Genomic DNA, 16,650 nt, shown 5'->3' on the forward strand with positions numbered 1-16,650 from the left:
GGCTAGTCCAGCTTTCGAGGCTGAAGTCTTAGGCAATATTAAGGGATCTGTTTGTCCTGAGAGCATCCCTGTCTAACTGGCCCTTTAGGAACTAAGCAGGGATGGTGCTTCGAAAGAGTTCCAGAGATCTCAACATCTCTCATCTTTCTTGATAAAGCCTGGCCCTAGAACCATCTTTCGGGTCATCCAGGGACATGAATTCCTACCACAGTGGCTGGTACCTCCGAGGCACTGAACCCACATGAACGATATCATAATTAAAAATCAGATCAGTTTTCTAAAATAGGGTTAACCATTCTCAAACATTTTGAATCTGGAGGACCTGAAAGTATTTTGGGTTGCATGAATCACCACAGAAGAACTATACAGAAAATGATTTTGTTATTCTTATTCCTGACAGATAGCTAAGCACAAAGTGACTTCCTGAAAAACCCCACAAAGTGTTAGCAAAGGCCTTGGGAAAAGAATTAGGAGGCCTGCCTCCTCCCTTGCTATGTTAGGCAGCAAACCCTACTTTCCTTCGCCAGGAACAGCAACCCAACAATGCTCCCTCTGCCAGATACTAGCTTCCCTGCCGAGTCAGGCAGGATTGGAAAGGCAGATGTTAGCCAAGTGGAGCTTGATTTGAGTCATATCCTGGTAAATGTGTGTCAGAAGCAGGTGAAAGATGTTAAATTTCACACAGACTGTGCACCAGATGAAAGGTGAGGAGCATAGCAGTGCCCAGCTTTACCTTCATGTCCAAACCACTTTCTGTTATGTAGAGAGAAAGACACCACAAAGTTGCAGAACAGAATGCAGTGTTTTCCCCCGGCGACTAGGAGTTAGGATGCAAGGGACAGCAAGAGTGCTGACATTGGGGTCTAGCTTCCACCAGACATGGGACATTGAGGCTTTAAAGAGGCAATAATTGCACAACAATGTGAATGTACTTAATACCATTGAACTGCACACTTAAAAATAGTTCAGATGGTAAATTTTATGTGTATTTTACAATTAAAAAAACAAACTGACAACATGAATAGCAAAGTACTAAGCAACAATAGCAGCAAGAACAAAGGTAATAATTCTTTTGTGCAAGCAGTATAATAGGGGACAAAAGAGCTTCCTCTCAAGTTGTGCTGGAGGATCAAGTGGGACATTGTGTGTGCAAGTCCTCTGTAAGGTTATACCAATGTACGCTTTATCATGGTGTGTCTGTGCTTCTGATCATTTGTCCTGCGCAGCATTGTTCCTGCGACCCGAGAGGAGTCCTCTCCTCACCAAATACAACCTCCTCCAAGGCTGAAAGTTTCCATCAGGGGTTCTGCCTAAGGCCTCACTGTCATCACATGCTAACTCTTACTTACCACGCATGGCTCCTGCACCCTCATAGCTTGAGCAAATATCTGTGCCTTCCTGTTCTTCAGCTGAGACAGGCTGATATTTTTTTTTCTTCTAAACTTTAAAAATATATATTTAATACTTATAATATTATTCACAGAGTTCTTGGCAGAGTTAAGTATTTTGAGGTTTCTATTGTTGAGAAATTTGAGGTTCATGTTGTCTCTTTTTCAGTCCCAAAAGCTCCGTTTTGATTTCTCCAGGCTTTGGTGGAATTTCAGGTATTGTCAGGTCTGGCCGGTAGTACCTGTGCACTGCTTCGGCCCTGGCGCACATGGTCAGGAGGCTGGCAGCGAACATTTTCAGGTAGGTGGCCCAGGACACGCCCACGGGCATGGTTGGGGGGCACAGAATGCACTGGTGTCCGGCCGCGGGTCAGAGGGCGAGCCCAGGCTGATAAAGTAACATTACTAAAAACTAAAAGAAATAAATGAGGAAATAATGACAAGTTGCATAAGTAAAAAAATAGTTTTATTTTATTGAACACATACTATATGTTAGTCATGAGGCTAAGTGCTTGACGTGTCATTTTTAACCCTTACAATACTCTGGAAGGAAATTATTACTGTGCTTTTCTAATATCAAGGGAACTGCTCAGAGAGCTTAGGCACACAGCAAGGCTAAATCAAGACTCAACCTAGTCTGACTGGCTCTAAAGTTTTTCTTTACTTTTCCTTCCATACTGCTCTTGGATTTCCCATCCAAAGGATTTCATTGAAAGAGCAGAGAGGTTTAACAGGTGGCCACATGTCCCATGATAACCATGTTCCACCCCTGGTTGCAGGCACATTTTTAGGTCTTTGCCTGCCTCCCTCAGCTCCTGCCTCTTTCTCAGTAAGCTCATGGGGATAGGGCTTTGTTTGCTTGTTCAGCACTGTACCGGTATGACAGAGAACAGAGCTAGGTATCTGGACATAGAGTAAGTGCTCATAAATATTTATTGGATGGAAGAATGAATGATCATTTAGTGACATTACATTGTCCTCAGCACTCAGGGCTGGTCTGTCAGTCCATTTTGTCCTGCTATCCAAGGATAGGTATCAATTTTCATCTTAAGTCACTATTCAGATCCCAGAGTCCTTCTTCTTAATACTGGTTTCTAGGTAAACTTATTAGCTCTCCAAAAACTTACGGAGTTCCATCAAATGAACAAGTCCTTTTATAGCCTGTATTATCTTCTTTACCCCCAGAACACTACAGATTGTATTGTTGACCCCAGTGAATGATGATGGTGACTATGATCCTAGTGGTGATGGATAACTAACACTTATGGAGCAATTAATATGTTCTAGGCATCATGCTAAGAACTTTACAAGCATCATCACATTTAATCCTCACAATGTCCTTTGACATTGATCTTCTAATGGTCCCCATTTCACAGAGGAGAGAAACAGACTGAATGGCTCAGTGAAATGGCCAAAGTCATGAATAATTCTTTCTGTCTTCAAACTTTAAACTACTTTGTATTTTGCAAACCTGAATTGTTCTCCCTCTCATCTCACAAAACATACTGTCTTGAAAAATAAACTCCACCCATACAGCAGACCTATGCTATCACAGTAACCTACATCTGCACCATCAGAAGTAGCACCCACTCTGTAACAGAAATGATACCCTTTTACAGATAGATTTGGAATATTCTACTTGGTTGATGAAATTTGCCTCCCATGCCCCTCTAGGGTCCTTCACCAGCACTGCATTTCTTAACCCACTTTTTTCAAAGTACACGGTCCTTCCAGAAAACGCTCAAACTGTGTAACTTTTGGCTGGACTCCATTCAAAATCAGTATTTTACACTTAATCTGTTTCTAGATGGAGCCATCAGGATCAAGAGGATTTATGAGGAGTGCTTTCCTGGAGCCTGACCTTTCTCTCATGTTTTATCATTTATTTGTAGTCTAGTGTCTTCAGTGAATTTCAGCTCCATCCTGGGGCCTCCAGATGTGCCATACTATCAGATAGCTCCTCACTGCTGGAGTTGATGGTCTTGGCAATGAAAAGAAGTGGGGGCAAAAGTGAAGCATGGGGACTGGCAGCTTAGGGGATGACTTCTCAAGAACTTGTTGTAAGCTGCCTCTTCACCTCCAGCCTTGATTTGATTCTGGCTCTCTGTGGTCAGTTTCCTCATGATCGCTAGAGTGCTAGCCATACCTTCCTTTGTACCTGGCTGACTTACCTTTTGCAGTGAGTTCAGCATTGGAGATAGAGATGGAGCTGGGAAAGAGAGAAGTTTTAGTCCTGTATGAATTCATTTGGAAAAGTAAGCATGTAGAATTTAAACAAATCTCCATATGGCCCTGGAATGGTTTGAGGTCTTTGCAAAACCCAAGCAGCATAGCATGCCCCTTCTCTTCAATGTCAAGCATTCCATGATTCTAGAGTGAGTGAATCTATGTCCCCAGATTTGTTCAGGAACCCTTTCTCCTTACTCACCTCAACTAGAACCTGGGTATTTCTCAAGCCTCACATTCAGACAGGTGGGGTTGCTGCATTCCTTCTCTCCTGGTATCACCTTGAGATTACTGCTCAAAGGGACTGATTCTTTTTTCAAGAGACTGTTTTCTCTGAAAATTCACAATGTTCACCTTTATGTTTGCTTCAAGGAGAACTCTGAATTCTGATTGAAATCCTGCAACTTGGAAGATAGCTTTCCAATCTTCCTGAAATTTTGTGAGGTCATTTTACATGTTGGGAATTGGATACCAGAATTTTTAGATCCCTTGTTGGCCAAGGGGTACAAGCAGTAAGTAACCTGGTCTTCAGGATCCCTGAGAGTGACCCATATGATAGTCCTTGGGAACTCTCCCCCTTTAAAACGCTTGTGTTTATTTTTTAATAAAATATTTCACACATGCAAAAATAAAATATATTGTAGGTAAGGTATACAAGATAATCAAGTAAATACTCTTGGATCTGTTTGCCCAACTTAGGAAGTAGAATGTTGCCAAAATGATGAAGCACCCACGTGCCCTCCCTGTTGGTTACTTCCTCCCTGCAAGGACTTTTATGTGTTTTGCTCTCTTTTCATTACAATTTGAAAGCATATTTATGAATATATTTTATAATTTTGTGTGAATGAACTTCATATGAACAGTATCACACAGGGTAATTGTTTGTGTTTTACGTTTTTCAGATTCATCTGAATTGATGCATTTAGCCATAGCTAATTCATATTTGCTGCTGAATGGTATTCCATTATATGACTGTGTCACACTTTGTTACCATCCCTTTGCCAGTGCATATTGGTTGTTTCCCATTATGCTATTAAAAGTAATGCTGGTATAAATATTGTTGGCCATGTTTCCTGGCCACATGGACAAGATTTTCTCCTGGGTCATAGTATTTCCTTTGATCACTTTATCTACGTTCTTATTTTCTCTGCTAGGATTCTCTTCTTCAGTGACCTCGTTTCTGGTAATTATCCTCAGAGACTATGAGGCACACACTGGTGGTGGAAATGTAAACAAGGCACAGTGCCTTTCCTTGGTCCACCCCTAAGTTAGTGGGATCATTAATCACAGAATTCATTTTGATCACCCAACTGAAACCCTGACATTGAATTCTCAGAGGTCAGTTGGCCTGTGGTGCCATCTTGCACTCTCTCTACTGGTCACCACACCTCTTTCTTGCCTCAAAATCACTATCTTTACCTATTCTTCCCCTCTCCATTCTTCCCCTCCCCCCTCCCCTCCTCCTTTTACCTATTCTTCCCCTCCCCCTCCCAAATTTTTACCTGTTCTCTTGATTCTATACCATGACCAAATCCCCTGACCACTTTTTCACATACTTTTATTTTCAGTCCATAGTTTTTTTGGTAAGCCCACTTAACATGGTGGGAATTCCCCGTATCCCTTAAACCTTTGATTTTTTTTTAATCTTAAACAACTCTCTCACCTCTGTCCTTCTTTGAAAAATACCTTTACATCTGCCACCCAACATCTGTCATCATTGACTTCTGCCCCAGACTCTGTGGAAGATGCCTGCCCAGAGCTCACCAGTTACCTCCCAAGGATCAAGTCTAAAGACTTTTTCTCTGTACTTCCTTAACTTGCTGAACCCTGGTCCCCTCTGGAACTCCTCCCTTGTTTTACACAGCATGCTATTGCCCCATCATCCTTCCCAACACTTTCCTTGTTCATCCTCTTCTTCCTCCATGTACATTCTCTAAGTTCTACTTCAGAGTTATCATCCATTTCTTTCATTTCAGCCTGGGAAGGTGGGGCTTTTCTGGGAACACTGCTGGGACCTCAGCAAAGGATGGGGTCAAAGCTTTGGCATACTCAACCTTCTTCTGGACCTGCAGAGACATTCAAGGGGAAATATGGTGGGTGGTGTGGGGCAGCCTGTATTTTCAGATGGTTAAGATACTTTGAGTTAGGTGTCTGCTAATTTTGTGGTTTGGGTGTCTCACCCACTTTTCCCAGTCGATGGAAATTCTGGAGATCAGGGTGTAGGTCCTTCAGGGGGGAACCAATACCCCACTGTAGAATTAGGCTCTTAGTATATACATCCCAGTCTTAATTAGGATTAGCATAGAGACTAGTCAGCCCAGGCAGTTTCTGGACTCAACAGTATGGCTTATACCAGGATCTTCAGTGCTATCAACTTCATATGGGTGATCCTAGCCCTGGTCTGCCTCCTTGTCTCTCTGTCCTTTTTCTTTTACTCTTTCCCTCCATCTCTCTTTCTCGAATGTGCAGAAAAGTTGCAAGAACATTAAAAAGAATGTTTTTCCCTTGACTATATGAGAGTAAGTTGATGACATGATGCATAATCAGCTTTGAATATTTTAATGTGTATTTTCTACAAACAAAAAAGGATACTCTTATTCATAACCAAAATACAATCATTAGAACCAGGATATCAACATTATTAACATCTTAATCTCAGACTCCATTTCAGTTTTACTTATTGTCCCAATAAATTCTTTTATAGCAACAGTATCTAATCTAGAATCAGTCACGTTTCTTGATCTTCAGCCTGCAGTAGTTCCTCAGTCTTTCCTTCACAATCTTAAGAACAAATCCAATTATTTTGTAGAATGCCCCTCACTTTTGGTTTACTAAGTTTCCTCATGATTAGACTTAAATTACACATCTTTGCTGAAATGTTCCAGAAGTGATGTTGTATTTGACTTACTGCAGTGTTGAAAGTATATGATTTAAATTTGTCCCATTACTGATGATGTTAATTTTGATCATTCAATTCATTTTGTATTTCTCAGATTTCTCTCTTCTTTATAATTGATGAATATTTTATGGGAGGTTGCTTTGAGACTCTGTAAATATCCTGTTAATCATAAAACTTTTAATTTATTCATTAATTTATGTCAGTATGAACTTATGGCTTCCTATTTCATTCGATGGATTTTAATCTATTATTATTTATTATCATTATTTTTTTGGCACTAAATTGTCAACCTGGCTTTTGTGTTCTTTTGACATAACCATCATTCTTTGAAAACAGCCTTTATTTTCTGGCACAAAAAGCTATTTCAGGCTTATCTTTTACTTTTTCTATTCAGTCTTAGAGATAGCCATTCTTCTAAGGAACTCTGAATCCTTTTAATGAAAAATGGTATTTGGAAACCACAAAATTTGGGTGCTAGATGAGTTTACTGCTACTGGGGTGTTACTGCTTTCAGCTCCCTTTCAGAGGAAGAGCTATGAAGAAATGGCGCTGAAGAGAAAGAATAGGTATAGGAAGAGGGATTTTTCTTTTACAACCTAGTTCTTTCCTTCCCAACTATTTATTTGCATTGCCTCTGATGCATCTTATAGGCATTTTAAAATCTACATATCTGAAACTGCTCATAGTTCCTTTACAGTAAAAACCCTTCTCTCTTCACTCTCCTATACTGCTGATGGGAATATAAACAGTTTGTTCTTTCTGGAAGATGATTTGGTAATATGGTCCAAAAGCCTTAAAAAAATCCTACATTTCCTTTGACCTCAAATTATACTTTTAGGAATTTATACTAGAGAAATAATTAAATTTGTAAGAGATAGCATTAAGGATGTTAATTATAGCTAAAATTGGAATCATGCAGAATTCTTAGCATCAGGGAGCAAATAGAGTAAATTGTGATGAACAATAAGATAGAATTCTGTGTAATCAGCACAGTAACGCTGCGCTACAATTACTGATGTGGAAAGATGTTCACTATATGTTACTAAGGGGAAAAGAAGTTATAAAATGGAATGACCCAATTTATGATGGAAATATTAGAAATATATATGTGTAGGGAAGGAAAAAATTTTAGAAGGTATATCAAAAGGGAATGTTTAACAGCGAGATTATGGACTTTTCACTTCTTTTCCCTTAGCTGTGTTTTCAGGTTTTTCTTCACCAAATACTTTTATTTATACAATTATGAAAGGCAATGAAAAGAAAACTACACACATCCTTGTCCTGACTTTGGCATTTCTGTTAATGCTACAGCTATCCTTGAAGTCTCTGAAACCTTTGAATTATCATTGATGGCTCCGTCTCATCAGTCACAGAGTCCTGTTGATTCTCCTTTCACAATATTTCTTGGGATGTTCCTTTCATTTTGTTTGTCTGTCACTACTGTAGCTCAGACCTTGGTACCCACATCTGGGCTATTGCATTGACTGCATTGACAGAGCTCTTTATGCCCCCAGATGCAGACAGCCAGATGAGTTGTTCTGGGACAGTTCTTTGGTCACATCGCTCCCTGCACAGAAATCTTCAGTGGTACTCCTCTGTGTCTTTAATAAAAGCTGGATGCCTTAGCTCAGCCTTCCATAACCTGGTCCCAACCAGTGTTGCTTTGAAATTAGTTTCATACTCGAACTCTGTTCTCCAGCAAACATGATCTAGCTTCACTTCTTTAAATATATATTGTATTTTCCTGTGTCTGTGGTTTGCTCAACTCCTGGCCATTCTGGAATTATCTTTTCCCTCTACCCTTACTTCTTCTCTTTCTTCAGTACCCCACTCAAATATGATGTCTCCTATGGTGTCTTTCTCTGTAGGCTCCATTGGATTCTCCATCTATGAACAGTGTAACATCTTGTGTCAGTCCCATTTTATATACCACAGTCAGCAGTCTCTTCTTTTCTCAGCCAGGCAAACTTTCTTCCCCTGGGGTACAGTCAATCCACTCCAGAATCTGAGCCTTCTTTCTTGGAATTCCTATGTTTGGCTCAAACTTCTGTCCATTTTATTCACTACTCTATGTTGGAGAAAACTGGAATTGAGATCATAAGACTTGGATTTGATCTTCTTAAAGTTCTTCCTTGAGATTATTTCTCCACCCACTAAAATGTAGTTTCTGCCCTTATAAAAAAAGTGACCTGGTAAAAGTCATTGTGATCTCCATTTGCTAAATCCAATAAGCTTATGTATGTGAAGGATTGCAGCATTAGGGAACTGACTCTGCAGTTGGACAGACTAGGGTTTGAGTCCCAACTTCTCCTTTTACTGTCTCTATTTTGTACAGGTTATATAAGTTCTTCAAGGACCAGTTTCCTCATCTATTAAGTGGAAAGAAATAATAGTACCTTCTTACTAGAATTGTTGTAAACATTAAATGAAATGATGGTTATAGAGTGTTTGCATAGTGTTGGACACCTCAAGGTGCTTTGTAAATATTAACCACTGTTGTTATTAGATCAAAAAGTCTAAGATCATTGCACTGGCTTCTGCCTACCCTTTACCCTCACTTCTTATTGCAGTCTTTTCCTCCTGTTCATCCCATACACTTTATGCTTCAATTATAGTAGAATGTATATAGCTTTCCAAACACACTCATTCTGCCCCATCTCTGAATTTTTGTGCTTGCTCTTTCTTTGACCAAGAATATCCTCTACCCATTCCTTATTTACCTGATTAGACACATCCATCTTTTGGAACTTAATTCATATGTCACCTCCTAGTGAAAGCCTACCCTCCTCTTCCCCAACAGAGCAATTTACTTTCTTCTTTGTGCAACCTTTCTACCTTTCATGTATTTCCATTGTTGTGCTTACCCACACCACACTATATTTTGTTTACATTGCCCACACCCCAACTATAAACTCCTTGACTCTGCTTCTATTTCTCTATTCAGTTCCTACTACAGTGTGTGGCCCATATTAGATATTCAACATTTGCTGAATGAAAAAACAGAAGGAGACAAAGCTCAGAAACAGCAAAACCAGGACTAAAAAGCAGGACTTTTTACTCCTAATCCCATGTTCTTTCACTGACATCCCCCCAAAGTCAAAAGCACATCAAGTCAGTTTTGCAGGTTGTCATATAATGTCTCATGGCCTTGGAATGACCCTGACAGTGAGATTTACTGCTTAGTATTATAAAAACTTTAGACTTCAGCTCATCTCAAGGGAATTGTGCAAAGATGGGACTAAAGGATGTCAGAAAACAGTGGGGATGTGGTAGGTTTTGAGGCTGAAGACAGGAACCTTCAAAGACCCCGTCAAAAACAAAATAAAAACTCTTTTTAAAAGCTCAGTAAAAAGAGAAAGAAGCTTTAAAAAAATTTGATATTAACATGATCTCCAGGCTGTGTTTATTGAAACAATCTTAGGTCCATAATCAAAACAATGTTTTATCATTTCCCCTCCAGTCTGGTCACAAGCTACAAACTGGATCATTTGACACATCTTTCGTGCACTTGAAACTCAAATTGAAACTCTGCCATTTTAACTGTACAAAGAAAAATAACTTTTCAAAGCCCCGCATATATATTTTTCTGATTCATCCTTTTGATATTTTACTTGGACCAAACCCCAAATTCACTTGGTTTTCTCCAAGCACATATTTGGGCTACTTCCATCATTGTTCTTGGAAATGATTTTTCCTTTTGACATACTGTACATTTGGTATACAACCTGGTCAACACCATCACAGGCCACAGCATTGACTCCCTTGTGGGCTATCAGGAGCATCTCTAAAATATTATGTCTCCACTTAGGTCAATCAACTGCTTAGTTTTGCAATGTTCAGGAAAACATGTGTGTGTGTGTGTGTGTGTGTGTGTGTGTGTGTATGTGTATGCATGTGTGTGTGTGTTTATGTCAGCATGAGTAAATTTTGTGTCTGCTGGGGGAAATGCTAGGTTAGCATGTTTTTCAGAGGGTTTGGAGAATTTCTGTGGCTTGTTTGCTGATATGAATAAATGTCAGAACATGTTTTGGGAAGATCTGTGTATATGTTTTCATTTATCTGAGGAGTACCCTAAGTATAGGACACTTAATGTGGGGAGACATTGTGTCCCCTGGGTGATGTAGGCAGGGGATATCTGTTAGGAGAAAATGGAAAGTTTATCAAAACTGGGCAAAATTTCACCTTATTGTCTGAAAGGAAGAAGAAGACAATAAATTCTACTGCTATGGGGTAAGGTCATGGCAGCTTTTAGGAACTGGGGCATACTGTCTGGGGTGGGGGGGGCAGTGAGCAGAGAGAGTAGAATTAGCTTTACTTTTGTCCACGGTCAAAATGCCAATCTCTTTGTCTTCCCAGGTCATTCAGTGAGTCCACTGCCACCACCAGATAGAGCTTAGTTCTTGTGCGTAATCCATTTCCAGCCTAAGCTTTGCTATATCAGGTCCCTTACTTTGCCTCGTAACTGATTTTGCCCCATCCCCTTTATTCTTGAGCCTCGTCTGCTCTCTTCCTTCTTTTCCAGTCTTCTCTCTCTTTGTTATAGGTCCTGGCTATCTTCTCCTTACAAAGTCTGTGCCACTTTAATTCGCTCCACCAGACTTTATTTTCACCCTTATCTTCCCTATTGTTTCTTGGCTCTGTCTTGACTTTAGGCTCTGCCTTTCTTATTCTTGGCATTCATGTTCTCTGCTCTTCTTTTCCTCCACAAGTCCTGGGTCTGTGCTATAAATGGGAACCCAGGAAAATCACTGACAGGTAAGAAAGACCACAAGAGAAGACTGAAGAAAAATAAATGCCATGAAAGGCAGAAGCAATTTGAATTTTTGGAAGAATTCAAATTCCTTTAACTTGGGCCACTCTTAATACACGATGAGAGAATCAGAGCCAATCAGGTGTTGATGCTGCCTCTGGCTTATTGCAGTTTATTTGTTATAAATGTTACAGCTGGATACAATGACAAGATGAACTTTAAGGTCCTCCCAATGCTGAGATTCTATGGTTGATAGAATATTACAGATATAATATTTTAAAATCATGAATTGTCTACAATCAAGGGTGCTATAATTGTCTATTTGTGACTGCAAGCCATACTTTTATATCCTAACTAAAAGGAAGATGTTCCAGCCATGTTCTAAGCTCTGTAGACTTGTTTGACAAACATTGCTTTCCTCTCTTCTTGTCACAGCTGTAGCCAGAGCCAGGGAACTCTAGCACACCCAGAACTTTTAGAGAGGCCAGGGTTGCTGCTTTCCAATTCCTCCCACAGTTTAGGGAGGAGATGAGCTATCAGTGCTCTCATTCCAGTGTTGCTGTGGCTTCAAAACACCATAAAGCAAACTGAGAATGGGTCTGGCCAAGACTTGAGTCCTGGTGTTGGTATTCTCCCAGTCTTGAAGAAACCCTGTCAGAACCCTCCAGTTTCCCAGCCAGAGTAGGTGGTGTGCACATGGTTGTTAGCAAATCCTTTAAGAAGATCCTCTAGTTCTTGGATGATATCCTTCCTAGGATTTTCTACCAGAATCCAAGGCACTACAAGGTATGAGACTGTATCTTGACTTGACTGGTATCTGACTAGGTGTGAGGGTGAATTTTATGTGTCAACTTGGTTGGTCAAACACCAACCAGTCTGGATATTGCTATGAAGGTACTTTTTTAGATGAGATTAACACTTTAATCAGTAAATTTTGAATAAAGCCAACTAACTTCACCCATAATGTGGGTGGGCCTCATGCAATCAGTTGAAGGCCTAAGAGAAAACAGACTGAGGTCCCCCAAGTAAGAAGGAATTCTGCCTCTCAATGGCTTTCAGACTCAAGACTGCAATATCACTCTTCCCTGGGTCTCCAGACTGATGACTAACTTGCAGATTTTGGACTTGCCACTCTCCACAGTCACGTGAGCCAGTTCCATAAAATAAATCTCTATCTATCTATCTATCTATCTATCATCATCTACCTATCTATCTACACACATCTTATTGGTTCTGTTTCTCTGAGGAATCCTGACTAATATACTTGTAAGGACTAATCTGGACAGAGAAGAAGTTACCTTTTATTTATTTATTTTATTTTATTTATTTTTTTAAAGAAATTATTTATTTGGGAGAGAGTGAGCAAGCACAAGCAGGGGGAGTGGCAGACAAAGGGAGAGGGAGAAGCAGGCTCCCCGCTGAGCAGAGAGCCCGATGTGGGACTCAATTGCAGGACCCTGAGATCATGACTTGAGCTGAGGGCAGATGCTTAACTGGCTGAGCCACCCAGGCACCCCTGAAGTTACCCTTTATTTTATTGGTTAATATGTCCCTGCAGGAGACCCTTATAACAACTCATTGGATATCCAAGATTAAATTTGATCTTGGATGGATGACCATGTTGGTGACTATGAGATATCCCAACTTTTGGGTGACCAACCATCTTGATTTGCCTGGGACTGAGGGATTTCCTGTGATGTGGAATGTTTAAGGCTAAAACTGGGAAACCTAATAACCCGACTTTAACAATTTGGGCTACTGATTTTTTTCGATGCAAATACCCAACATTTTTGAGAACATAATAGAGAGCACCTCTGGTGGACTTACTGAGAAACTGTTGTGCCTGATATCCCCCCCCTAGATCTTGGTTATTGATATAATAAGCACACTACCCTTATTGCAAACATATCATTTGAAGGCTCTGGTATTGCCTCCAAAAACCAGTCAGAGCATTACATAAATGTCTCCAAAGCACTTTAATTATGAGTTTGTCTCCTGCCAGCAAGTGCACTCTGGCCACAGAAGAGTCTTGGGATTCTCAACACTGGTTTCCACAAGCCACAGCAGACCCTGCCCAAGTCCAGTCGTGGGAAAGCCACAGCTGCATGTCCATAAGAGCAGGTCCTGAAACCTACCTTCTCAAATGCTGATGCTTTGTGACTTCCAATTTTCTGGCAAATTCACCTTTGACAGTCATAAGCCCTCCAAGTGCCCCTGTACTAAGGATTTCACACCATAGCCCCTTCTTCTGACTGGTTTCTGAGCGGAATGTCTGCTCAAGTCCTTCAGCAGAATCTATACAGAATCAAGGCCCCCCCTGTGCCAAACTCCTTCCCTTTTGGTCATGGTTTCTTGGCCACCCAATTTGTAAAATTGAATAATGAAGAAAGTTAGGGTGTGATTGGGTTAATGCCCCCTTGTCTGGCCACTCTGTTCCCCTCCTTCCTGGGGCTGTGTGACACATCGCTTTTTGGAGAGACTGAGCTCTGGAGGGCCCTCATACCTTCAGGCCTCACAGTCCAAACAGTTCCATGTGGCATGTGGTTTTGATGTGAGAAGCTACATTTTGGGGATTATTGTGTTGTTATTTGCCAGACTTAAACTTCAGTGCTCAGAAAAGCCAAAGCCCCATGCATTCTCACTCAATTATAATTGCTGGCCATGAAACACATTCATTCACACAGGCACAGATATCTGAGGGCAGAAACTAAATCTCTCAAAGGTCTATATGCCAGGTACTGTCTAAGCATTTCACTCTGTGCAACAGATAATATGTTCTCCATCTTATAGATGAGGAAATGGACTCAGAGAGATTAAATAGTATGTCCAATGTCACACAGTAAGTAAGCAATGAAGCTAAGCTTTGATCCCAAGTTTTTCAGACTCACTCCAAATACCGGTTTCCTTCCTCTGATGCCTCATAGCTTAACAAATCACAAGTACATGATATACTCCAATCTCAAGTTCATCCTCTCTGAACTCAAAATTAGGATTGTGTAATACATTGTGAAAAATGGCCACAAACTCTCCCTTCCCTGTGTACATAGCTTGTGGACTGTGAGTTTGCTGTTCCATCATGGGGCAGAAGCTTGGTCTTTACTGCCTGAATCTGGGCTTGGCCAAGCAACCTGCTTTGGTTAATGTAACTTTAGCAAATGTGATGCTAGCTGAGGCTTAAAGAGTGCTTGTGCAGGGGGCTTGCCTTCTCTGTCTGCTGGAAAACTTCCCTCCACTATATAGCATGCTGAGATGTAGCTTAGTCAATAGCTAGTACGAACTACCAGAAAGGGGAGTTATGCCCTCTTGGACCAGCTCCCAGCTGACCCTCCAACTGATTGTATTTACATGACTGCAGGAGAGACAGAAAATAACCATTCACCTGAACCCAACTTAATTATGCATAGATCTGTGAGTTAATAAATCATTGGGATGGCTTATTATATAGAAACAGATAACTGATACAGAAGGCAACACTATCCCTCGAGCATAGGAGCAGCAAATGCACACACACACACACACATTCACATAGGAGATAATCACATGCTGATTTAGCTACTTTGTTATTTTGCACTATGCAAATGGGGTCCACCTGGCAGACTGGGCCTTCATTCCTATCTTCCTCCCTCTTCCTGTTACTTCCCAGTATCTTCTTGTTTCAGATTCTTTGTGTTGGGTGGGTGTAGGGAGTCCAGTATTCCTGTGCTGCAGTGGGGGTGGGGACCGTAGCACCTCCTGGGGACTTATCACTCATAAAGTCCTAGTTCTCTGGCTTATTCCTGTGCTTTGCAATTTCCAGAGCTGTAAATATTTCAAGAATTCACTGCTTTTCCTCCTTTCCTTCTTTCTGTTGGGCTCTGAGTTCATTGTCTCTTGATTTTGCTGGACTTGGAGGTGGAAACTAGGGGGTGTGGGAGAAAAATATGCTCTGATCCCTTTATGAATGGAGGTAGGGTTGACTAGAAAACATTGAGAAGTTTCCACTCTGACATTTGTATTTTAGTATGAGGGTTAATTTTCTTCCAGATATGAATTCTGCCCTCCTTTCATCTAGTTTACAAGAGAAATTACAAAAGAAATTTGTATTTCTCTTGTAAACATAACATACGTCTTATTTTTTATTGCCCAAGAACCCTATTTAAGCTCTCTGTCTAGTGAAAATAATACCAAGGTATAAATGTCCTTTCTCTCCCCAGATTGAGAAGGTTTATTATTGCTATTATATTATGTTATGTTTAACCACTCAAGGAGTCTATAATAATTTAAAATAAAAGCATAAACACATCTCAGATTGTCATATTATGTCTTTGAAAAAAAGAATGTTAGCAAGCTTTGGTTTAATATTTTTGTTGAAACCATACAACAATCACCTAGAACAGGGGATGGCAAACTTTCTGTAAAGGGTGAGATAGCAAATATTTTAGGCTTTGCTTTCATATGATTTCTGTCATAGCTACTCAACTCTTGTTCTTGTAGCATGGAACAGCAATAGACAATAATAAATGAGTAAGCATGGCTGTGTTCTAATAAAGCTTTATTAAAAAAAAAAAAACAGTGTCAGGATGGATATGGCCTGACAGGTCATAGTTTACCAAACCTGATCCAGAACATGGAGATTCTGAGCAGGGCACATAATCCTTGGGGTTATAAATCAGTCTTCTCAAAATGATTTACTTATATGCATCAGGATGCTGGTGTTGAAAAAGACCTTTATAGCATCAAGTTTCACCCTTTCATTTTACAAGATGAAGCAATAGGGGCTTAGAAGCAAAATCGCAGAGAACTAAGAAACAGAACCCATTCTCTTGACTCTTAGCCGAGAGTACACCAGTTGTTAGCTATCCTTCTTTGAAAACTTCCAACAAGTTTCCAAGAGCCTTTAACAATAATACATCTAACATCTGTGTGTCAGTTTATAATTTAAAAAGGAAGGAAATAGTGTCCCATCTTATATATGAACAATAGATGATCATTGACTTTGCTAACTTGCTTATGCTTGTAGAGTCAGTAAGTGATAGATCTGGACAAATGCATGCCTTTAAACTCTAAGAATGGTGCTCTTTTTAGCTACATCAAATACCATCACCCTATAGACACAAGTTCTGCAGAGAATGTTGTACCTGCATAGATCTAGCAAGATGCAGAACCAGTAAAGTAGAGAGGAGGTGGTACCTTCCCATTTAATTGGTAATTCCTTCCTGAATGAACTCCTGGGTAGAGAAATGCAGGTGGTCCTTTTTGGTTCCTGTCTTTGGAGGTTTGATCCTGAACGTCTGGGCCTGGTCTGGTATGAGAGCTTAAAGTGATCCCAACACTTGAATTAAGGATCTCCAGTGCTTCCTGGCACTGTCCCATTTATTTTTATTTATTTATTTATTTATTTATTTATT

The 16,650-nt window shown here is 40.3% G+C and overlaps 1 protein-coding gene across 1 annotated transcript; it reads right to left on the reverse strand.

The window, feature by feature from the left end:
* Positions 1-1,484: 1,484 nt before the first annotated feature.
* LOC116645757 (uncharacterized protein C12orf73-like) lies at positions 1,485-1,719 on the reverse strand. The gene has a single exon (XM_032426141.1). The coding sequence runs from the start codon at positions 1,717-1,719 to the stop codon at positions 1,516-1,518; it is 204 nt and encodes a 67-aa protein (XP_032282032.1). The 3' UTR covers positions 1,485-1,515.
* Positions 1,720-16,650: the final 14,931 nt, after the last annotated feature.

Source organism: Phoca vitulina, unplaced genomic scaffold (genome assembly GCF_004348235.1).
Source record: "Phoca vitulina isolate PV1807 unplaced genomic scaffold, GSC_HSeal_1.0 scaffold34, whole genome shotgun sequence".
Taxonomy (NCBI): domain Eukaryota; kingdom Metazoa; phylum Chordata; class Mammalia; order Carnivora; family Phocidae; genus Phoca; species Phoca vitulina.